At 49.2% G+C, this 23,574-nt stretch overlaps 3 protein-coding genes across 3 annotated transcripts; 2 read left to right on the top strand and 1 right to left on the bottom strand.

Annotated features, from left to right (window-relative positions):
- Positions 1-507: 507 nt before the first annotated feature.
- On the bottom strand, positions 508-609 carry FOXG_22381 (uncharacterized protein; the record flags this gene model as incomplete). Its single annotated transcript, XM_018402789.1, has 1 exon — positions 508-609. One exon carries the CDS (start codon positions 607-609, stop codon positions 508-510), a length of 102 nt encoding a protein of 33 aa, XP_018256862.1.
- A 2,653-nt stretch (positions 610-3,262) lies between these two features.
- FOXG_22382 (uncharacterized protein) lies at positions 3,263-3,358 on the top strand (the record flags this gene model as incomplete). The annotated part of the gene is made up of 1 exon (XM_018402790.1): positions 3,263-3,358. One exon carries the CDS (start codon positions 3,263-3,265, stop codon positions 3,356-3,358), a length of 96 nt encoding a protein of 31 aa, XP_018256863.1.
- An 18,188-nt stretch (positions 3,359-21,546) lies between these two features.
- Positions 21,547-23,077, top strand: FOXG_16238 (alcohol dehydrogenase; the record flags this gene model as incomplete). Its single annotated transcript, XM_018396306.1, has 5 exons — positions 21,547-21,556; positions 21,696-21,720; positions 21,924-22,789; positions 22,891-22,936; positions 22,999-23,077. The coding sequence occupies 5 exons, from the start codon at positions 21,547-21,549 to the stop codon at positions 23,075-23,077; spliced, it is 1,026 nt and encodes a 341-aa protein (XP_018256864.1).
- Between the last annotated feature and the right edge of the window lie 497 nt (positions 23,078-23,574).

Genomic DNA, 23,574 nt, shown 5'->3' on the forward strand with positions numbered 1-23,574 from the left:
AATAAGTTGGGATCCCAGCCCGTGGGCGGCCCAGAACGGGATGCTACCCTGTTCTACCCCACTCCGATGTATTTGTAGGGGTTCCGAATCGCACAATCGAACGATGGGCTCAAGTTCTGGACCCTTTCAGCCACGCTTGTTTCAGCCAATCATCAGCATCTGACTGACATCAGAGGTAGATCACGACAGGGGAGCTTTTCCTGTTGAATGATTGATCTCATCGTTTTGAGTTACTCCGAACGCTGATCCATAGTTTTTTGTCCAAGGATCTGAGCCGGTACTTTTGTACGTCATACGATACATATGACCAATGGTTTAAGGGGGGTTGAATCCTGCCTCTAGGTCTAGACTTGGGGAGTTGGCAAGGGAAACCCTGCAGGGACTAAGCTACAGACTTTGTATCTACTATGTACTGTAGGATTTACCGGCAATTCGGCGATAAGGCTTTAAGGGGCGCACGGAGTTTAAAGTCCAGATTGCGGACGACCTCCATGGCGAATTGTCTCTTTAGACGGCATAAGCCTCCAACAGGTCACTTACCCCACTTTGCTTACTAACCCCGCTAGTACCTGCAGGGTACGTGAAGTACCCGTCAAACAGCTTCTTCATTCAACACCAGCAAAATCATCAAAATCCTCATACAAATTGACCCTAACGAGTCTCAAATGAAACGATGAGCTCTCAAAAGATACAAGATTACATAGATGATCGCAGCTTTGATACCCCGCCTTTGAGGGCACCTGATGACCCCACCGGCGTGCCTAATTTTCCGCCCGAAGAGGGTCGCGGTGATGATTTTGAACCTTTCAACCTAGAATATCGTGATTTTAAGATCAACCCTCTGCCCAAGGAACCACTCGAATTATTCCAGCTTTTCGTACCTATTTCCCTTATATAGTCATGGATTGAATACACAAACAGCTGGGTCGCTCACTTGCTTGAAAATGCCGTTACTGACAACTGGAATATCCCCCTTTCTGAACACTCACGCATCGTCGAATGGGAAGGCATCTCCACCGCAACGGCTTATGTATGGCTTGGGGTCCTTATTTACCTAGGAATTCATAGGGAAATATCCCTCAAGGGCCATTGGGAGGCCCCTAGGCTAGGAGATCAGCGACCTCTTCACTCGATCATCAAGTTCATGCCGTTACGGAAGTTCGAGCTGACCACACAGTATTTCCGCACTTTTGACTACACCAAGCTCGATGTGAGGGTTGAGAGCGATCTTCCAAAGACCTTCCAAGCGGCTGAAGAGTGGTCTGAGCATATACAAAGGGTGTCTATCGAGCACTATCTTCCAGGGACTAATCTGACTGTAGATGAGTGCATGGTGCCGTTTACGGGCAGATCAAAAGAGACAACGCTCGTCAAGAGAAAGCCCACGCCAGTGGGGTTCAAAATCTGGGTTATTGCGCAACAGGGCTACTTTCTGCAGTGGCTTTGGCATGTAAAGGCATCACCATATAAGGCTATAACGGTCGAGCTACCTACATCACAACAGCGCGGCAAGAAGGGAAAGCTGCTGACCGTGATCCCTCTCAGCAATACACAGAGCGCTTTAGTTCACCTACTGAAAAGGCTGTCTGTCAACACAGACACAGCACGTCTTCACAGATAACCTCTTCTCGTCACCGCAACTCTTCCGCCTTCTTCGGCGGCTTGGATACGGGGCTACAAGCACGGCACGCCCTAACTGCGGCATCACCACCGAGATGAAGCATATAAAAGATACCACGCCTTTGGTGTATAACGAGGTATATTTAATCCCGACGAAGGATAAACAGGTACAGACAACTTTACCTATATTTTCCTCACTATTTTGTCTCTTTCCGTTCCCCTAAGGTCCTTCAAATCGATTGGCAAGATAGCTCTGTGGTGCTATCCCTTTCAACTGTGCACAGCAAAGGCCCTCACGAGCGCACACCAAAAGAGAGGAAATTGCCCGCCAAAAGAGGCGCAACGCCTGCAGCAGGTCTTCAATTGAAATCAGTCCAAGATAATCCCTATTCCTACTGTTGCCGCTCAGTATAACGATGAAATGAATCACGTGGACCGCGGCGGTCAGATAAGGTCCTATACAACATACCAGCATCGTTTCCGGCGCGGTCCTTGGCAGGCATTGCTTTGGTCTTTCCTCCTTGAAGTCGCACTTGCGAATAGCTTCATTTTACAGAAGAAAACGCGGCAGCCTCATTGGAAGCCCTATACCACGCTTCAAGCTTGGAAAGAGGCTATTTACAATGCCATTTTCAACAAATGCGCAACTGAAAGTCACACAAGGGAAGAGAGGCCGCACAGGGAAGGAGGAAGATATCGAGGATACAGAAGCACGGCAAATTCACCTACAAAGAGATATCAATCATGTGTATAGAGGTAAATATTCCGACTGCCTAGCTTCTAAAGGCTGCCGGCAAGGACAGCCTCGATCCTTCACAAGAAGGAAGGAAAAAGGAGGTTATCTACAGCCGATATCAGGAAATCAGCGGCGGTCGCAGACCCGATACGGCTGCAAAGTATGTGAGGTAGCTATTTGTAACACAGCGACCTGCTGGTACTTCTATCACACGCAAAATTAGGTGTGTGTGGATGTATCTTGAGTTGCGCTAATTTTGATTGGCTCTAGACCCCTGTCGTGACCACTTTGGAGGCTTATGCCGCTCAAAGAGATAGATATTTTCCTAAGGTGATTCTGGTATTCGAACGTGAGCCTCGGATTAATCCTCTCGGGTTCAGCTGATAAATTGGCTAAGCATGATCACTGTACAGTATTGAGCACTTGCACCTTCCTCTCCAACAATAACTCTCGTTTAGGAGCGCAGCCCATATATCATTCTTGAGTAGAAGTGTGTATCTCGATGTACTTACCTGATTGATGCAAGCGACAGAACTTATAACTCGCACTGTTGGTCTGTCTCCATTTCCCCACATTCGCGCCTTGGACTCCACACAGCAGCGGTACTTCTAAGTACTTCATTTGCTAAGCCAGAAATTGCTTACGCACCCATAAGGCGGCCAAATTCTGACAGAACATCTGCTTATCAGGTAGAGCCATGTACCCAGATGGCCCCACCCTAGACTTTACAAAGAGCATGTTTTTGTGGACCGGAAGGTGCTAGTGCTCAATACTGTACCTTGCTTTTCGATACTGTCTCTCCACCAAGTTCGAACGAACGTCTGGCCGCAGTTGAAACTGACTTCCCACAGGCATGTGATGTTCTATACCCATAGCAGTCCAGAAGTTACCCATGAGCCTCGCGCTATGAAGGCTCAGAGGCTTCGTGCGGACGGCCTCCTCAGCGTCATGGAGGCCTCTATTTTCTACCAGTCAGTGCCGAGACCCGCTCCTTGTTGGTAGCGAACGTGATCTCTCCAGGATTGGGTCCGGGGCCGTTACAGATTTCCTGCAGGTCAGCCCGTTGATCTGGACTGATTTGTCTGTTAAATTTCATTACCTGCGATCGTGTCTTTAGATGCCTAGGTAGTGGTCATACTAAATGTCATCGCGTCATCGGACTCGTAGTGGCTGCTACTAGGCTCCTCCAAGGCTTAACCCGACCCAGAACCACCTGACCTCACCTCAGGTGATGTGATCAAGCCAAAGAGAACTCTGAACATTCGTAGGAATAAGCACCAAAATCATAATATCGGGAAAAGGCGGCAAGTAATGCTAGAACAATGTATCAGACCACCGATATTTCGACTAACAACTAACTACCTACATTCTCGCCCGATCCCCAATCAAAAAACGGGCAATAAGTGCCTGAGCCATGGTTCCATGATTTTTGACTTCTTCGTTATGTGGCTCAGTTTGCCATGGTGCGTCGTTTATGGCGGAAACTTACGATCAAATATCTGAGAAATCAGTAATATAAGTCGCAACTGGTCCATTAGATACAACAAGAGAACAACGCGAAGTATAGCCTTTATATTTCACCACATTTTACTGAGAATTACTCTATTTCAACAGAAAGTCCCTATCAAAAGATCATTCATGCCTTATCTTCCTCCAGGTAATTCAACCAGTCACCGCAATGCCTTCGTCTCAGGTACGCCTGTAGCATTCGTTGGGGTGATAGGCAGCATTATTGGTCTATTATTAATAGTTATTATTTTGTACGCCCATCTTTCAAAGTTTTGTGGTTAATATTCATATTAATAATGCTAGCTTTATCGTAAAATCACGATATCCTCTACATCTAAAGATCCTCAACAACGCAAGCCCTTCAGAAAAATACAGAATAGTGAAAGGGTCCAAAAAGCAGGCGACATGGACTGTAACGCAGCCTAGTTCAGTTGACGTCTGGTGAGTACCAATTTGAGAGGAGGGATTTTCCTACTCGTACTAATGTCAGTATAGTGCAATATGCATCGAAGTTCTTAGGGACCAAGATAATGTCCGACGATTGAAATGTAAACATGTCTTCCATACTGGTTGCATCGACTCCTGGTTCCAGAGACACCATGTCGATTGCCCATTATGCAAGTCAATATTCATTCCAGACAGGTGCTGCGATCCTGAAGACGTTCCTTAGGCGGGGTTTCATCAGCGACGGATGATTTATGCAGGTGTTAGGGTTCTAGTGATCGAACCTTTGAGTGGTCGTGCAAAGCCTGAAAAATACTTGACAAGGGGTTTCTTCTTTTGCAATCCGCTCCCTCTCCTACGCGAGGGACGTATATTTCATTACTCTTTAGTATATGAGGGTATTGATACGTAGGGTATGAGTCTTACTTACCAGTGTTATAATTCTCTTAATCACAGAAGTAATCTAAATCTAAGACTGTAAGCTGAAGCTTATACTTTTATCATGGTTGTATCTTTGCCCAGGATGCGCTTTTGATCAGGGCGTTAAGTATGGGACTCATAGTGTGCGCATCAACAAATTCAACCAGTAAATAATGAGAATCATAAGAGCTTCCATTTCAGGCTGACAACCTCTGTGTTGCATCCATGTCTACACATACCAACCTTCAGGTGTGGCCATTACAGAACAGGTGTATGTGGCTTTGGTCGTCAAGACCATATTTTAAAGCCTGTTTGCGCAAGGGACACGGCAGCTCACTCACGATCAACGCCTTCCAGGCCGTATACTTATTACCGCCGGCTTCAATTATAATGACATATCCCAGTGGTTAGGGATAACCTCAAGGCAGGTTCAGCTGGTTGTAATTTCTCTTTTCACTACGCCTAAACGCCGGTCGGGTGGCCTAAGTTGCTAAGAGACGCCAAGGCCAAGCCCTCCCTTCCTTCTTTGCTAGCGGACTAAAAAAGCCTAGGTTTAAATGATCGAATTCGTACGCGCCTCGAAGACCAATTGCCGTATGTCCTATCGAAGGATCTTTCAAGCCCTCAGTTTGGACCGCTCTGGGTACGCTATCCGCTATGCCCCAGGTGCACTGGCTTGAACAGATATGCATGCTTCGAGCCACGGATCACACGCTGAGAGTCATATCGGCTGTTCCATTCATCAAGGGAAGTCTATTCTATCCTTAACGAGGCCTGGGCTACAGCTGGAAAGTCCACGAACATGGGTAACGCGAAGGCCCGACCAAGAGCTCGATCCAACCAGCATCATTGAGCGTGAATGACAAGGTCGCTGAAAAGTTCCCAGAGAAGATGCCATAGGATAGATCGCGTGAGGTTATCAATAATCCTTGGGATAGTATTGGCCGGCCTTCTAGCGTGCGACCTTGCCTATCTCAGTTCTGCATGTAACTTAACTCGGAATGCATACCTGCGATGTTGACGGGAAGTTCAATTGGCAGGGTTTAAATGAATTGACGAGTGCAGCGGTCGGTCCGCAATTGTGAATGTTTTGGCACCCTACTTCCTCAGAGAAGAGGATAGTCGGTTGGCTAAGTCAAGCTGTTGACTGCCCTTGGTTTAGACCTTAGGGCTAGAAGAGGCAGGTGCTATGATAATATGTAGCGTTCCAAGGCATTGGCTTATTATTGTAGCAGTGTGTCTGGACCTCCTGATTATAACTTTGTAGCATTATTTGCTAGCATAATAAAAGAATCGTCCTGATCATATCGCAAGCTGCGCAGAGGGTGAGATTCAATTGTGAGACGGTTTAACCAAGGAGCAAAACCTCTTTCAGACTTCAACAACTAAAGCCATGCATTTATTTCGCGATAGAGTCATTCGTCAATTGACTCTGTGCTTACATCACATACAACAGTTAAGGCCATTTAACATAGGTTTCACCACAGCTTGGACACACTGCGTAGGTATATGCAGATGTATATAATGCTACATTACCAGCTGAGGCAAACAATGTGCACGGCGCTTACTCTGTCGCTAACAATGACATGCGCCTTGAATGTGACATATGTCATCGAAATATACATCAAGCTCAGCATGGGATCACCCCTTTTCTACCAACATCAGAATCCAAGGCATAATCCCAAACAATATCAAATTGAACAAATACAGCGCTCGAGCTGCTTCAGTCCACACCTCCTCACTCTCTTTTGCAGGACCACGACGTCCCGCAACTCTGCGCCCCATGAATTCCATGCAAACCATAAATCCCAACCCAAACAGTCCAACTGCCATTCTTACACGTGCTCTAGCGGGGACCTTATAGCGGTTTACTAGCCAATTCGCCCAAGCAATAACAGCGATAAACATAAGTGGTGCCTCAATAATTTCGGCATGTGGCAGAGGGAGATTGAATTTGGGGATGACGTATAGATGGCGGATGGTACCAAAGAAGAAGCCTGTGGAGAAGACAACGCCGAAATAAGTAAATGCCAGGCGACTTATAGTAGAGAGGGGAAGATTGGAGACATTTTTGGCGCGTGGAGTTTTAATGTTCGGCGCCATACTTTTCGGAGATGAGTGAATGTTTAAATACCGACTAGAGTTTGGTATTGCTATACAAAGCATGACATACAAGCCCACTTAGAAGTTAGGAAGGAGGGCATGAGTTATTCTGCCGACAGGATATGCCAAGTTATAGATTGAGGCATGATCTGACTGCATCACATGGGGTCCACCGCGAGACGGACCCACTCGATTCCACAGCGCCCCCTTTGCTTCCTCCGTGATGGCACGGACCGCAGACATTTATCGAAATAAACGTAGAAGCCCAGACCAGACGTAGACAGATTATACACGACGAACTAGTCACTCTACAAGCCTACACAGATGGGAGCGCTATCCATGGTCATATTGGAGCTGCCGCAGTCTGCACCACCAATGGGGAGATTCGAAGCGTATACATAGGTCTGTCATTGGCATTGTGCGGTTGCGTGCATACATAACATGCAACGCAGCAGTTCCTGGCGGTGACCACGTTGCTGAAAGCCTGAATGTTTTATTCATAGATGCACCGCGGTTAGGGAAGCCTCGTGGGTCATTTTCATTCTTCCTGAGATCATGATGATAAAAGTGTGGCTTGCATTTCAGTCAACGAGTACACGCTTCAAGCTTTTCCTCACCTCTACTGCACTCTGAATAATTCGTCTCAATCTTTTATATATCCTTCAATATATACTGAGTTTATAGGCTATTTTTTTTTCAGCCTTGATGGAGGTAAATAACGAATATAATAATGGCAAGGTTGCACAATAAAAGGGCTGAAATTGAAGCCGCGATATTTATCAGCTGGATAATCATCGGCTCCGGCAGGCTCCTTGGAGTCCGTGCAGGGGCCTTCGTGTTGCTTATAGAAGCTCTTCTCATCATAGGAATCGACCTCTTGTATTTGATCGAGATCTGAAGATATATTTATGGTTTGAGTTGCCATAAATTGTATAACGTACATGATAAGCGAGTGCCTCAGTCAAGCGAGTGTCTCACTATACTGTGCTACCTAAAAACAGCTTACCCTATAACACTTTTTTAGCTAAAATAAATAATAGAAAACACCTTCCTTTGTCATCACACTTTCTTGGCATACAAGTGTTAAGAAAGTGGCCCTTGCCTGCACCAAGATCCTTAACAAGCGCACAACAAACGACCCAACCTGCTCTTCGCGCAGCCGCAAGCCGCGGCGATGGCCTCGTCCATGACGAGCCCGCCCGCTGTCTCGGATCGCTTTGATCTTGGGATCCACACTCCCGCCAATCTAAACCGAGAAGCCCGTGCAGCTCTCCTGCAAAACAGCCCTGCAATCGTCAACGGTCCCGTTGGTGTTTCACCCGGCCTCGGGCGGACGGCGCAGACACCGTCCTCACCACTCAACGCCGCCACCACTGCTGCAGCTGCGGAAGGAGCTGAGCGTGCCAACCCCACATCGATCTATGATCAGCCAATCTCTATTATCAAATCGGCCAATGACCTCGCCCGCGAGCGCGTGGAAGAGTACAACGCCAAGCTGATGGTTTTCCAGGCCTTCTGCGCCAAGTTTGAAGAAGCCGCTCAGCAATTCACCGCTGGACCGCAGCGACGTTTCGCTCGGCAATTCGCCGACAGCTTCCTCGGCATTTGGAAACAAGAGCTTTCCGGCGATGCACCAGCTTCTAAGCCTACCTACAGCAGCGTCGCCGCCTCGCTCCCCACTGACCACGCCCGCCCAACTCCCCAACATCAACAACAACAACACCGACAATCTGACCCACTTCATCGCCAAGGGCAACAATCGACCATCGCTCCACCCCGACAAGACCTCCGTGTCTTCATCCGTCTAGAAGCCGGAGCTCCGGCCAGGACCCATAGTGGCTATGCAATCCGGACCCTGATCCGGGAAAAACTCGGCGCCGTCTCAGACAAGATCCGACAGGTGTTTGAAGTCAGATCAGGATGGGCCATCCTGGCTGCCGACCTCGAAACGCGCGACTTTCTCGTAGAGAAGCGGGCCGAGTGGGCGGCTGAGCTGGGAGCTATGGCAGTAGAAACGAACAAGGAATGGCACACTTATGTGGTCTCAGACTTTCCCAGAAGACTGACTGACTTTCGCGGCAATGAGGTGGATAGTGACAGCGTTGTCAGCGATGAGATAGAAATCCAGACAGGGCTCAAGCCCGTTGATATACGTACTGGGAGACAATTCTCGGATAATCCCTTGACCAAGACTCTACTTGTGTCCTTTCTCAAGCCCACCAAGAGATTCTGGTCCCTCTTTGGCAGCCGTGCAGCCAGACTCATAGACAAAACCGTCCAACCTAAACAGTGCAAAACGTGCTGGGACTACCACTTTGCCCGCAACTGCCGTAGACAGCCAGTCTGCCGACGTTGTGGCATGACTGACCATATCGCAGACGGCTGTGCTGCACCAGAACAGTGCGTCAACTGCTTAGGGCCCCACGAGGCCAGCCTTAGTAAGTGCCCAGCTCGGCCGAAGAAAGTACGCGGCGTCCTTCGCCGGCTTACCAAAGAACAACGAGAACACGTCCGAATGGTGGGCGCGGAAACATACCGGCAACGATATTCAGAAACACAACTAGAGACGCATATGGAAACCCAACAAGGAGCGGCTGAGCTGCGAAAGGGGCGACATCCGGACTAGATGAACAGCCAGACGCTCACGCTCCGAGTCCAGCTGCGTCGGGAGCACCCTCGTGCATCATGGTGGCCACAGCTCCCCGGGCTACCTACGAAGCAGAGGAGGAGCCTGAGCATCATGGACTAAAGCTCACCGAAGAAGAAGCGTCGTATAATCCTGACAAGCCGTACTCATGACTATGACCAGGAATAGGTACTCGCAGACACGAAAGAACGATAAGAAGCCACTCAAGGTCTTCCAGGCCAACGTCGGCAAGATCCCACCAGCCCACGACTGCGCCCTGGCGCTAGCCGACTCGGAACGATATGACATTGCACTCCTGCAGGAGCCGTGGACAGCTCATACTAAAGCCCGCTGCCTAACCAAGACACATCCTGCGTACGACACGTTCACGCCAGTCGACATGTGGAACAGCAACGACACTCGGCCTAGAGTGATGACATATGTTCGACGAGACCCAAGACTTCTGGCTGACCAGATTCGCCCCTTTGAGACACGTGACATTCTTTGGATCACAGTCAACGGCATGACGATAGTCAACTTTTATCGCCAGAACGACGAGAAGGACGCCTTGAACACGCTACTTCGATGGCCTGTGCCGGAGCGCTGCCTCGTCGCTGGCGATTTCAATGCCAGACACCATAGTTGGCAGACGGGCCAAGCTACGAATCGCGGCCAAGAAATTGCAGACTGGACGTCAGAGAAACGACCTCAACCTTCTCAATACTCTAGACATACCGACAAATCCGCACGGCAACACAATCGATCTTGCATTCACCAACCTGCCGCTGGCCGAAGCTACTGTCGAGGACCACCTCGCCACTAGCTCCGACCATTTCACACTCAGCTTGACCTTCCCTGATATTAGATCGACTCCGATGCAGCCGGCCAAGATTCGAGTGACGACGGAAGACGAGCTCAAACGATTCGTCGAGATCGTAGAACTTGGAGCCACGGAAATCCCCCTGTCACATTCGACCCCTGCGGAACTAGACGAGCTTGCGTCGGCACTCGTAAATCTACTAACATCAGCAGCAAAAGCATCTGGCCGGCCTGCACGCAAAGGTGGACGTCCAGCTCCCTGGTGGACGGAGGAGTGCGCCGACGCCGCGGCTACTTTTCGAGCCATCAGACGTAGCTACCCTCTGGGCTTCAACCAAGATGTCCAGATGGCCAAGAGAGACTTTCACCGTGTAGTCCGTCGTGCTAAAAGGAAGTATTGGCGGAACCTCATCGATAGCTTCTCCAGCAGCAGCGCTGTTTTCAAAGCTGTCCGGTGGCTGAAATCCCCTGGAGCCTTTCAGCCTCCACCGCTACAAGTCGACAATGTTGTCTATGAGACCCAGATAGACAAAGCCAATGCACTCCGACAGGCTACGTTAGAACGAAGAACTGCAGAGGACGACATTGCAAACCCTTGGACGCCTGTCACTCCTCGTAGACCGATACCGTTCCCTTCAGAGATCTCCATGGAAGAGGCGCAGTACGCAACCCTAAGCACAGGCAACACGTCCCCGGGATCGGACAACATCACAGTCAAACTTCTCGAGGCAGTATGGCATATCATCGGGACACACGTCCGCCGTCTCTTCGCAAGATGCCTTGCAACAGGCCATCATCCAAAAGTATTCAAGGAGGCGGAGGTGGTCATGATCGCAAAACCGGGGCGCAGAGACCTCACAGAGCCACGAGCATGGCGACCAATCTCGCTGCTCTCTTGTCTCGGCAAGGGACTCGAGCGGCTGATCGCACGCCGTCTGGCCTGGGCAACGGTGCACTTCAGCGTCCTTCACCCACAGCAAACGGGGGCGTTGCCCAAGAGGTCGGCAACAGACCTGGTGACAGCCCTGATACATGACATCGAAGAAGCGTTTGCAAGCAAGAAAGTGGCGACTCTAGTCACAATGGATATCCAGGGTGCTTTCGATACCGTCATGTGCAATAGGCTCGTCCTGCGTCTTCGCGAACAGGGCTGGCCTAACCATTTGGCTCGCTGGGCTGGCTCCTTCATGAGCGGCCGGTCTGCGCGTGTCAGGTACCAAGACACCGTCACGCCCTCTTCTCCCCTACAGTGCGGCCTCCCTCAGGGGTCGCCGGCATCGCCGATCCTCTTTCTGCTCTACACTGAGCCAATCTATCGACTGGGCAATCCCCGGGGTCGCTTCGGCTATGCAGACGACACGGCCATCCTGTCCATAGGCGACACGGTAGACGAGACTACTGCCATGGCATCCAGTTCCATTGAGGAGATGGTGCGATGGGGCGCGGCGAACGGCGTTTCCTTCGACACGAAGAAGACCGAAGTCATGCACTTCTCCCGTAGAACACTCAGGACTGCCCCAGCAGTACGTCATGGCGATGTAGAGAAGCACCCCGAATCAGCGCTGCGCTGGCTGGGCATCTGGCTGGACAGCAGGCTATCTTTCCGACTGCATGTCGAGAAGTGGGCGGCTAAAGCGAAGGCAGTAGCCTATCATTTACGGGGTCTCACTAACACGATACACGGCCCTCTACCGAGCGCCGTTCGAAGTGCTGTCAGAGCATGTGTCGAGCCAGTGCTACTTCACGGCTTGGAGGCGTGGTATCCAGGCAGCACTAGGCCGCGATGGAATCAGCCCACAAAGGAACTACCGTCGAGCAATCAGCATCTCATACAAATAATGAACAAAGCCATGAATCAGGCCATGAGAGCGATACTACCTGTCTGGAAGACGACTCCCACCGCCATCCTACATAGGGAAAGCGGTATACCACCAATTGACCAATTGCTCGAAGCAAAGCGACTAAGATTCGCCGCACGACTCAAATCGCTAGACGAGGCTCACCCTCTGGCGTGCCGAACGCGCCCGCGTCGACCGCCTGACCGACCTACCTACCACGACCTCATCAAACGAAGATATCAAATACAGACAAAAAGTGTCTTCAGGACACGTCTCCGACGCACAGACGAGCTGCTTGCGCCCTGCGAGCGGCCAAAACTCGTCCAGCGATGCTTCCATCAAGAACAGATGCCTCCACTCCAGATGGCGTCAAAAGAGAAATCGACTGGCGCCTTCCTCCACTGGGTTGAGAGACTCGACCCGCTCACCTTGGTCGTATACTCAGATGGCTCTCTATCCTCGGAAGGAGCTGCAAGCTACGGCTTCACCATTCATCAGAACAATGTCCCCATCTTCGATGGATCAGGTCGCCTTGGGCCTGCCGAGGTCTTCGACGCTGAAGCTACTGGGGCATTAGAGGGCCTCAAAGCTGCCCTGAACCTGCAAGGGTCAGCAGCGCAAACCATTTTCATCTGTCTAGATAACCTCGCGGCCGCCACGTGCCTGCGAGGCACGCCCTCCGACTCCTCTCAAGACGTCTTTCTCGAGTTTCAGGCTCTAGCGGCATCGCACGGAGCCACACAAGTACTCTGGGTCCCAGGACACTCCTCTATCCCTGGCAATGAACAGGCCGATAAACTGGCAAAAGCAGCGTCATCACTCCTCGAACCTGAAGGTGCTCAACCAACGCTGGCTTACCTACGACGGATCGCGAGACAAAAACCAAAAGAAGGATTCGAGACGTGGTGGTCTACCTCCGCTCCTGAGCAATACAAGAGACTCAACCTCAAGGCGACTACAGGCTGCCCACCAGAGCTGACGCTCCCGCGCGCAGCCTTACACCACTTGCTGGCAGCGAGGTCCCTCCACGGGGACTTCGCCGCGTATCACGAGAGGTTCGACCACGGCGATGCGCGCCTGGTCTGCTCATGCGGCCGACGCAAAGCACCGGATCATATCTTCTACTGCAGAAAGGTACCGCAGCGTCAACGGATGAGGCTAGCACCCTCACCGAATGCAGCAGTCAATCTAGCAATAGGAAGAGACTTTACCAAGTTTATCGATCTGTCTAAAGACAGCGCGTTCTTTGGGAAAATTTGCCCTCGCTACTAGGCGCCCACGACTTGAGAAGCACTCGCGACTCTCTTTCTTTCTCTACCATCGACGTATTTCCTTGTTACCTTTCCTTTCTCTCTCATATACTCACGGCCAGATGAAGGGCGGGCCAACGCCCCTCATTTGGCCGCGACTACCTTGAGGCAGTTTCAAGCTGCCGCATGCACAGGCTGATCTCAGCCTCCCTGATATCAGGCTCCAAAAGCGGCTGTAATGTCCCGGCTGCGCCTTGTCATCCCGCTGACGGGTAACAAGCTCGATAGGATGCGCCATTTGTGCCGATGAGATGCTGGATAGAGTGTGTTTGGTCTACTAACGCGGTTGCAAAAATTGGAATCTGAGGGAAGACTAATTTCGCGTCGCGAATGACTAATCGCCCTTGTAGCCAATGGTATTTCTGTAATTAGCTTATAGATAGATCCCCAATTCTCTAGCTCAGCACGTCCTGTGCCCCAGCAGGGGACTCGGGGCCTACGGCCCCCGGACGAAAAATATACATAACATAACATAACATAACATAACATAACATAAATAATAGAAAATATTAAAAACTATAGTTTTAAGTAGTATAGCTTTTAAAACTAAGATATTATTTTTTAGAATTTTTTTAATATTATATTATATAAAAAACCTGCTAAAATACAGTATAAATAGATTTTCTTTAATAACTCTATAAATAATTTAGCTATAATTCTCTTATGAAGTATATAGCTTTCTTATATAGTTAAAAGTAAGTTAACGTAGTTGATAAGCGAGTTAGCCAGTGTCAGACATTACGTGTATTCGGTTCATTGATGTGAATTGGTGTATTCATCTTGTGTTCTGTTGAAATCTACCCCTTAGAGGTTTTACCATTTCGGCTGTAATCTTAAAGTATCCCTGCTTGCACGTGAGACCCCAGCACCTGTTCAACACACCCCCCCAGACTGGCCATCGTGGCTCAGTCTGTGCAGTCCGTATTCCTATTGTCAGGTTGGCCATCCTTCCGATCCCTTATTCGGCTCATCCATCAAGCTGTTCCTCTGCTCTGACAAAGTCCTCCGCAGTGAGCTCCTTGAACCTTCTCTCTTGAATCTTATCGTTAATATCCACTAGGCCAACCTGCATGACGAACTTCTGGAACTGCTGAGCGGGTAATGCCTTCGTGAGGCCGTCCGCAATCATCTCGGTGGTGGGAGTATGCCGGACCGAGATCCGGTTAGCGAGTGCTTCCTGGCGTAGCCAGTGGTTATGGATGTCGACGTGTCGAAGTTTGGTCTGCAGGAGCGCCACGTCGGAATTAATAAGCCGAATGGTCTGCGCGTTATCGCACTGAATGATGATGCTTCTGTTGTCAAGGGTCACGCCGAGCTCGGTGATTAATCTGGAGATGAACATGGACTCCTTCGCAGCCTGCGCAAGTGCCAGCAACTCCGCCTCTGTTGTAGAGGTAGTCACGGTGTCCTGCTTGTTGGCGCGCCATCCAATAGTCCCTCCAAATAGCTTCATCACGTAGGCTTGCGAGCTCTTCCGATCGATTGTGTTGTCGGCAAAGGAAGCGTCACTGTACACATCAAAAGTGTCTGTTCCGCCGAGTTGTAGTGCAAGTGCCCTGGTGTTTTGCAGATACCGGAATAGGTGGTCCAAGGCCTCATGGTGATCATCGCTCGGGTTCATGTTGAATCGACAAAGTCGAGAAACAGCAAAGGCAATATCGGGTCGAGTGATTACTGCCAGGTAGAGCACTGATCCGGTCTTGCGTTGATACTGCTGTATTGACGCTGTTGATGCGCGCTCTTCGTTCGGAAGAAGTTCTTTCGTGGTCATTGGAGTGAGGGAAGGCTTTCCCCCTTGAATCCTAAAATGACTAGTGATCTTATCCACGAATGACGATTGCGACAGCCAAATCAGACGTTGGTTTCGGTCGCGAATAATCTCAATTCCAAGAAACCACTGTAGCATATCTCCTCCAGAGAGTTGGTACTTTTCTCGAAGCTTGCCTATCGTCCATTCGACCGATCTTTGATTGGTCTTCTCGTAGGCAACAATGAGGTCGTCCACATAGAAGAATATCAATATTCCTCCTTTCGAGAGACAGCATGGCTCGTGAGGTACAGACTTGAACCCAATGTTCGTAAGGGTGGTGGTTAGTTCCTTTTGCCAAAGTAATGGTGACTGGCGCAAGCCGTATAGTGCTTTCTGAAGTTTGAGGATCAGGCCAGGCTTCCGGTAGCCTCCGGGCATCCGCATATAGACGTCCTGTTTCAGTTCAGCATTGACAAAGGCGTTGACGACATCATACTGGAGAAGTTCTAAATCAAAGCGAGCAGCTATAGCCATGAGTGTTCGGAAAGATCTGCCGGCAAGTGTGGATGCATAGGTATCCTCGTGTGTCGACTTGGCCTGTTGATCGCCTCGTACAACGAGCCGGGCCTTGCACTTGGTGAACCATCCGTGCTTGTCGAACTTGTATACATAAACCCACATGCAGTCCAGGAGTTCCTTGCCTGCGGCTTCTTCTCTCTGAACCTCACGCCAGGAGCGCATTTCTTTATGGCTTTCAAGATGAGTCTTTTCTGCCTCGCGGAATAGGTCACCTAGTGGATGGTTCTTGAGGTCTTTATGCCTTTTTGGCAATATTGGCATGTCTCGCCGGTGTATTCGGCGTTGGCCGTCACCTAAATCTGTCAGCTTTGCAGATTGTGTTTTGCGATTGGGAGAATCCATCAGCTTAGTAGATTCCCCTCGACTTCCCGTAAACTGAGGTTCTCCGCTATCAGGGTGGCAGCTGGCCGAGCTCGCCTGCTTCTCGAGCTTCCGCTTACTCACCACCTTGCCATTCCAGGTCCCTTTCACAGATGCGAGTCGACCGGCATTAAATGCGGCCTCCCAGTAACTGCTCGGAGTTGAAATGACACGAGGGGCTCCATTTGCGCCGTCTCGTCCCGGGGAAGTGCCAGCGCTAGGTGGGACATGCACCATCTTCGCAGCTCGTAACTGAGGGGGGTTTTCCCCCTCCTTCCTCACGGGAGGTTCTCTGATAGTAGCGACCAGAAGGGCAGCAGGCCGTAGAGGGCAAGTCTCCGGGGTCAGGTAGGGAGTGAATCGAGCGGTCGTGTAGGGGTGATCAGTCCCGTCAGGCTCTTCTCGATTGCGATCTCCTACGACTAGTGTCCTGCCAGTCTCACCCTGCGTAATCGTGAGATCACGTTCAAACCCTCTATGTGGATAACTTGCAGCCTCCCGCTCAAACGCTAGTCCTTCAGGCAAGGCGCTTAATTCCTCGTCTTCTTCTTGGGTAGAAGCATCCAGATTGATGCTAGATCCCTGTGGGACCTCTGCATCAGTGAGATGCTGAATAAGTTCTTCCTCGTTTAGTTCTTTTAAATCATCCTTGAGGTGTTGGACATCCCCAGAGAACGTCTCCTTCTCGTTGAAGATCACGTCTCTAGTGGAGATGACCTTGTTGGTCAACGGATTCCAGACCCTGTAGATGTTTGTCGAGTTATACCCGACCAGGTATCCTATCCACCCTCGGGGATTGAGTCGTTGTCGCCGATTCTTCTTTTTCAAAGCATCGGTCGTCATCGCAAAGGCTTTACAGCCATACACGCGTAGGTGTGTTTGATCGGGCTTACGCTCCGTGACAACCACGCCGTCCCTAAAGGCAAAGTAAGTGTAGAAACGCTCATATGGCGTCTTCCAATTGTAGATATACTTGGGTGTCCTATTGTATAGGTATACGGCAGCGCGCCAGATCTCAACCCAAAGGAACGAAGGCAGCTTTGCTCCAGCTCTCATTGCACGAGCTTTCTCCTTGATCACACCCCCCGAGCGCTCTGCGCCGCCATTTTGACTTTGGGCATATGGCGCGGAGGGCTCTAGGCGCATCCCGTTTTTGATACTGAGGAAGTCACTTACCTGGTGACTATCCGGGATCTCGTTATCACACTCGATGACTTCGGGCCTACACTGGAGTTGTCGCTCTAGTGTTCTGAGTAGATGCTCAAGTGCACCGATAAGCGTTGGTGCAGTTCGATCGGGAAGATAATAGTCCCAGATATAGCCAGAGTAACGGTCGGTGACCAGCATAGCTGAAGTGTAGCCTGGATCCCCACTCATGTCGTGGAAATCAATAGCGAGTCGGATTCCAGCCTTCTCGGGTGGAACTCGTCTTTGTCGACGGACTTGGCGCTTCACCTTCGCCATTCCACAAGCATCACACTCAACCGTGGAGATCCCTCTGATCTTCACCCCCCGACATTGGCCCACGAGGTGCTTGAGTGCTTCAGGCCCTGGGTGTCCAAGTCGAAGGTGCCAAAAGGTTTCGTCTCCACTGCGAGGAGGGCGTTTAGTCCACGAATCATACTGTTTCCGTTTGGCTAGGAATGCCGCTGCCGTTGTTGATTTGTCGATATACTCCAGTACGTACTGGTCGAAATGATCCGTCAATGTGCAGAGGATTGAATCATCTTTCCTGCGGATTTGGTTGTTATTCCCTTTGGTATCCCAGTAGTAGCCCCTTTTCCGCAACTGGCGGTATGACACAATATTGCATGCAAAGTTTATGCAATGAGCTACATCTCGCAATCTGAGAAGAGAGGGTCCTTGAGGTCCTTGAACGCGAATATCCACGTTCCCGTACCCGTGAATGGCCACTGGTGACTCCCCTGCGTAGACGAAGTCTCCAGACGGTGCCGGTCGGTAGTTGAGGAACCTGCATACTTCATTAAAGATATGGATTGTCGATCCAGAGTCAAGGATGGCAGAATGTCTGAGAGGGTAGGGGGCACAGTTGAAGGCTGCGATAAAGTTGTGCATCACTAGGTAGCTTGCCTTGACGTGTGCCATACCCCGCCCAAGTCACTCGTCCTGAGTGGTTCTGTCTCTACTTTTGGACAATCGTTTGACTTCCTCCACCAAACCAGTATCGTTCTTGAGACGGTCGTTTATTAATCGTTGTATCGCTTGGTTGGGCTCCCATCCTTCGGCTTTCTGGGCTGGGAATAAGTACCAGCAGCCTCTCCAGTCATGGAAACCCAAACATCCTCGACAAGTAGGGCCGTCCGGGTTCGGATTGACGGTCGTCTCTGCTCGTTTTCGTTTTGTTGATACTCCTCTTCCGCCGCCTCGTGCTCTACGCCCACGGCCTTGGCCTCGCGTATCTCGATGTGCATAGGATGTTTCGTCCGTCGCCCAATCTGAGGCGTCTCCTTGGACTTCAATAGTGTCATTATCGCGGTCTGTGATTGCAGGTCTGTCGTTCCTGGATGCAGCGCCGTATGTGGCTGCGAATGCGCCTCTCTTGATTCCTGACGGCCTTCCGCTAGCGTTGGCCATTTTGGCTTCGTATCGAATGTCGGCAGCGACCTCTCGATAGTTGAGGGAATTATTGAGGATTTGAGGACGTCGGTGTTGTCGGAAAGTAGATGCCCAGCTGGGGAGAACATGGTACATTGCTCGGTTCAGGTCTTCCGCCCAGCATTGCGCGTCGAGGGCATCAGGGACTTTCTTGCTGATCGCTTCGGCCATCGTCGTCTCCCACTCCGTGACCCACTCGTTGAGTTTGTTGATCTTCGGGGCTGTATGTACGGCTTTGTGGTACTTGTCGCGCGCTTCGGGTCGAAGGCGTTCGTTGTATACCACTCCAGATCTTCGTAGCTCCTGATACCACTTGTCTAATCGGTCTCCCGTGACGCAGGATGTTTTCTGATACGTGGCCGAGACCGTCTTGAGGACAAACTCGACCAGCTTCTGCTCCTGTTTCTTCGTCTCTCTATACGCCGTTTCTTTCAGAGAGTAGATCCTGATATCATGCTCGTATTCCGCTCTTCCTTCAGACGTCAACTCTCCGATTCGCCGGGGCGGTACGTAATCTGAGCCGGGCGTCATTGTGCCACTATCGGGATCGTCCGGATCTGCTTGTCTGGGGTAGTCTCGGATTTCTGGAAGTTCTGGTCGCTGAGGCCATCGGATGCGATCGGTCGGATCAATATACTGCCACAGGTCGTAGGCGTGCGCCAGTTTCTTGAATTCGTTGGACCAGGAGTCCCAATCCTCCGGAGACGCGTAGCTAATGATCCTCTCGGCGTGTTTGGCCGACATGGTGATAGAATGAACCGAAGGTCGTATGCATTTGGGTGCGCGGGTCGCTGAGATGCAATTGAGACTCTTAATTGTTAGACATTACGTGTATTCGGTTCATTGATGTGAATTGGTGTGTATTCATGTTGTGTTCTGTTGAAATCTACCCCTTAGAGGTTTTACCATTTCGGCTGTAATCTTAAAGTATCCCTGCTTGCACGTGAGACCCCAGCACCTGTTCAACAAATGTATGCCTCGCTTTTTATAAGAGTTTCTAAACTCAGATAGTTGTATTCCTATTAACATAAACCTCTTACTAAAGTTGATCTCTACAGGACCACAGCCTACCAAGCCACGATAAGCTTAAAACTACGGCGCACCCACGGAAATCATGATTTAATGCTCTAGATAAACTTTTTATCTAATTGCGATATAGGCCTCGCTTTCTATAGATTTTTCTGATCTTAGATGGAGGAGTTCATGTCGAAACATGTCTCCTGCCAAAACCGCTCGCCCTAGTATGGAATGCCCAGTTCACCAACTGGGATACCAGGGGATTTATGGATTGTGTCAAACATTACGTGTATTCGGTTCATTGATGTGAATTGGTGTATTCCTGTTGTGTTCTGTTGAAATCTACCCCTTAGAGGTTTTACCATTTCGGCTGTAATCTTAAAGTATCCCTGCTTGCACGTGAGACCCCAGCACCTGTTCAACAGCCAGACAAGCAAGTTAGCCAGTATACTGTGCAGCTAAAAGTAGCATACCCTATAGTATTTTAATCCCTAAATAAATTAGCTAAAAATTAAATAAACCTTTTTCCTAAAATAGTATAGTTAATCTTATTAAGAGGTATTTTTAAAAGATTTTTAAAAATTTTGATTTATATAGAAAACTTTAAAATACAGTGTATTTTACAGTATAAATAGACTTTAAAGTTTATAGCTATATAGGATTTATTTAAAAATCTAAGATAATTAATATAGCTTACTTTAGGACGTATTTATAAGTTACCTAATTATAAGCTATTTTAAGCTTGATTTGAATTTTTAAGAATTATTTAAAAAATAGGTTTTAAGGTGAAAAGTGTACTGGCTAACTCGCTTGTCTGGCTAACTCGCTTATCAACTACGTTATACAGCTTTTAGTTTTTTTAGACTTAGCCTGAATTCTATATAAGCTTTGAAAAGTCAGCTTTTTAGGTGTAAAGTGACGTGAGACACTCGCTTGTCTGAGACACTCGCTTATCATGTACGTTAGTAATTTAGCTGTAAAAAGTTGGAAGCTAAAGCTCTTGGTACCCCGCTTGTACTGCTGTAATGACAGGAATAGGGTGGGTGGGGTACGAGTTGTAGCCTCATTAGGAGACAACATTATGTGTTGCATGTGGCTGTAAAAACATCAAGAATTGACTAGCGGCCCCGCACTCTGCCGAGAGAGACAGACAAGGCTTCATCAAGACTTCAATCAATAAGATTACCAGTTTCTGCTCCATAATACGTTGAATCCACCCCATCATGCGCTCAATATACGTAGCGCGTATCCAACCAGTTGTGGACAATTAAAAGATGTGGAGGTGTCACGTCGGGAGGAAGTGGTTTTCGCAAAGGTGGGGTGGCGTTCGGATACTTTTGGTTTTGTAAAATTGACCTAGGTGGTCACTGAATGAAAGTATCTTTTCCAGCGTCGAGGTTCTAATCATGGCAAAACCATGAATATTAAGTCTGGGAATTGTATTCAATAGAGGATATAAAAGCATAATTCGGCGGGGTGTGACGTGACAAGCTCACATATATCATGTGAAAGTATAGGACCCTGGGCAGTATCTACATGGTTGCTACTGTCAAGGAATAATAAAGTTGATCCAAAGTTACGTTTATTGTGGCTTTGCGTTGCGAAATAATCTAACCATTTTTTGTTTCTAGTGAGCCATTCGACCTTGCTTATGTATGTGTTAGTTGTAAATTACCGTCACGTCATCCTCACGCAATACCACGTGGCTAGTGGATAAGCCAACGCTGTTTTGGTCGCCATTAATGGTCATGTAATCATCACGTATTTACCTCGAGAGGTCCTCAAATAATGAGATCATTATGGCCTGTTGTAAACTTGATATCTCTCACCCACGTTGTTATTAATTTCATTAGTCGAAAGTTCTCACATGATTGACAAAGAAGCTCCCCCGCTGTTTGCCATATATAATCAAAATTACCTCGCTTTTTAAACTACATGACACCAATAGCATACATCAGGCCATCAGACCACCGGTAGGAACACTATCTTAGCCTTAAAACACGTTCCTGAAGGCGTCTTCCTCTCACCATTTTTTCGTTCATCGCCGCTGTTTTGACGATTCCACAAGGTTCATTCCGATATCGATGCTTACTCAAATCTCAAGGTCATTCATTCCTGCCATCTATAGCACTGCCCGGTTTAGAACCTTGATTAACTACACTAAACTCGGTCCCAGATACTTATCTACGATGAAGGCTCTCGTCTACAGGGCAGTCAATGCGGTATCCCTCCAGGATCGGCCTATTCCCACCCTTTCATCTCCAACTGATGCCATCATAAAGGTCACAAAGACAACTATTTGTGGTACAGACCTGCACATCCGAAAGGGCGATGTGGCTACCTGCCAGCCCGGCCGCGTCTTAGGTCACGAAGGCGTTGGTATTGTGCACTCCACAGGATCCTTTGTCACGCGGTTCAAGAAAGGTGATCGTGTGCTAATCTCGTGTATCTCGAGCTGCGCAACTTGCGAGTACTGTCGTAAAGGCATGTACAGCCACTGCATATCGGGAGGCTGGATCCTCGGAAACACCATAGATGGCACGCAAGCTGAGTTTGTCCGCGTTCCATTCGCTGACTCAAGCCTTTATGCCATCCCCCCGGGTGCTGATGAGGCTGCCTTGGTCATGCTGAGTGACATATTCCCCACAGGACTAGAATGTGGCGTGTTGAATGGCAAGGTACAGCCAGGAGGCATCGTTGCCATCGTGGGATCTGGTCCTATAGGTTTGGCGGCTTTGGTCACGGCCCAGATGTACTCACCGTCCAAAATTATCATTGTCGACATGGACGCCAAGAGGCTAGAAGTTGCGAAGCACCTGGGCGCCACCAAGATAATTGACAGTTCCAAAGAGAACCCAGTTGCTAGTGTTATGGCTGCAACAGACGGCAAGGGATGCGATTCTGTTGTTGAGGCTGTGGGAATCCCAGCAACATTCGAGCTATGTCAAGAGTTACTGGCACCCGGCGGCACCTTAGCCAACGTCGGGGTTCACGGTACAAAAGCGGATCTTCACCTACAGAAGCTCTGGGATAGAAATATCTGTGAGTGCGTTCTTCTTAAGCAAGGGTATTGCTAACCAATCGTGATACTAGCCATCACCACGAGACTTGTTGACACTGTCACTACACCCATGCTTCTCAAGTTAGTTGGGTCAGGCAAGTTGAAGCCAAGCCTACTCATCACGCATCGTAAGCAAAAACTTGATTCAATCAAGAAAGAGCTAACCTATTGGTCTAGACTTTAAGTTCAGTGACATGGAGAAGGCTTATGAAACGTTTGGAAAGGCGGCTCAGCATGGGGCCTTGAAGGTAGTTATTGACGTGGACTGAATGTTTGCATATGTTTCGATGTTATGACCGTCTGATGTAGTATATTTCTGAGTTCTAGTACTATTTCCGAAGGACATTCCAATGAAACATTCGGACATCATAGTTATATATAATCAGCATGTGCTAGATTAGCCTGGGTTGGCATGAAAGATAGGTCACTGAGTAGCGCAATATCGACGGCGCGGCTTCAATGTTGGAAACACACCGCAGAAATACCTTCGTGTCCTTATACGCAGAGATGAGGGATGTCTCAAACGTTGGAAGACCAGGGTAGAGATAGACTCCCGAGCGATTGGGTACACATCTTCTCCGATATCAACGAGAAGAAGCTACATCATGTTAGTCGAATTATCTAAGGCTCGGATGTCATGTCGTATTAATTACGGTATCAGACTTGGTCAACGCAGGATGGCGAAGACCTACGTTGGCGCTGATCGTCATTACGCGCAAGTGAAGCAGCGCTGAGGCAGGATGTGGCCACGAACGAAATTAATATT

Source organism: Fusarium oxysporum, chromosome 6 (genome assembly GCF_000149955.1).
Source record: "Fusarium oxysporum f. sp. lycopersici 4287 chromosome 6, whole genome shotgun sequence".
NCBI lineage: Eukaryota > Fungi > Ascomycota > Sordariomycetes > Hypocreales > Nectriaceae > Fusarium > Fusarium oxysporum.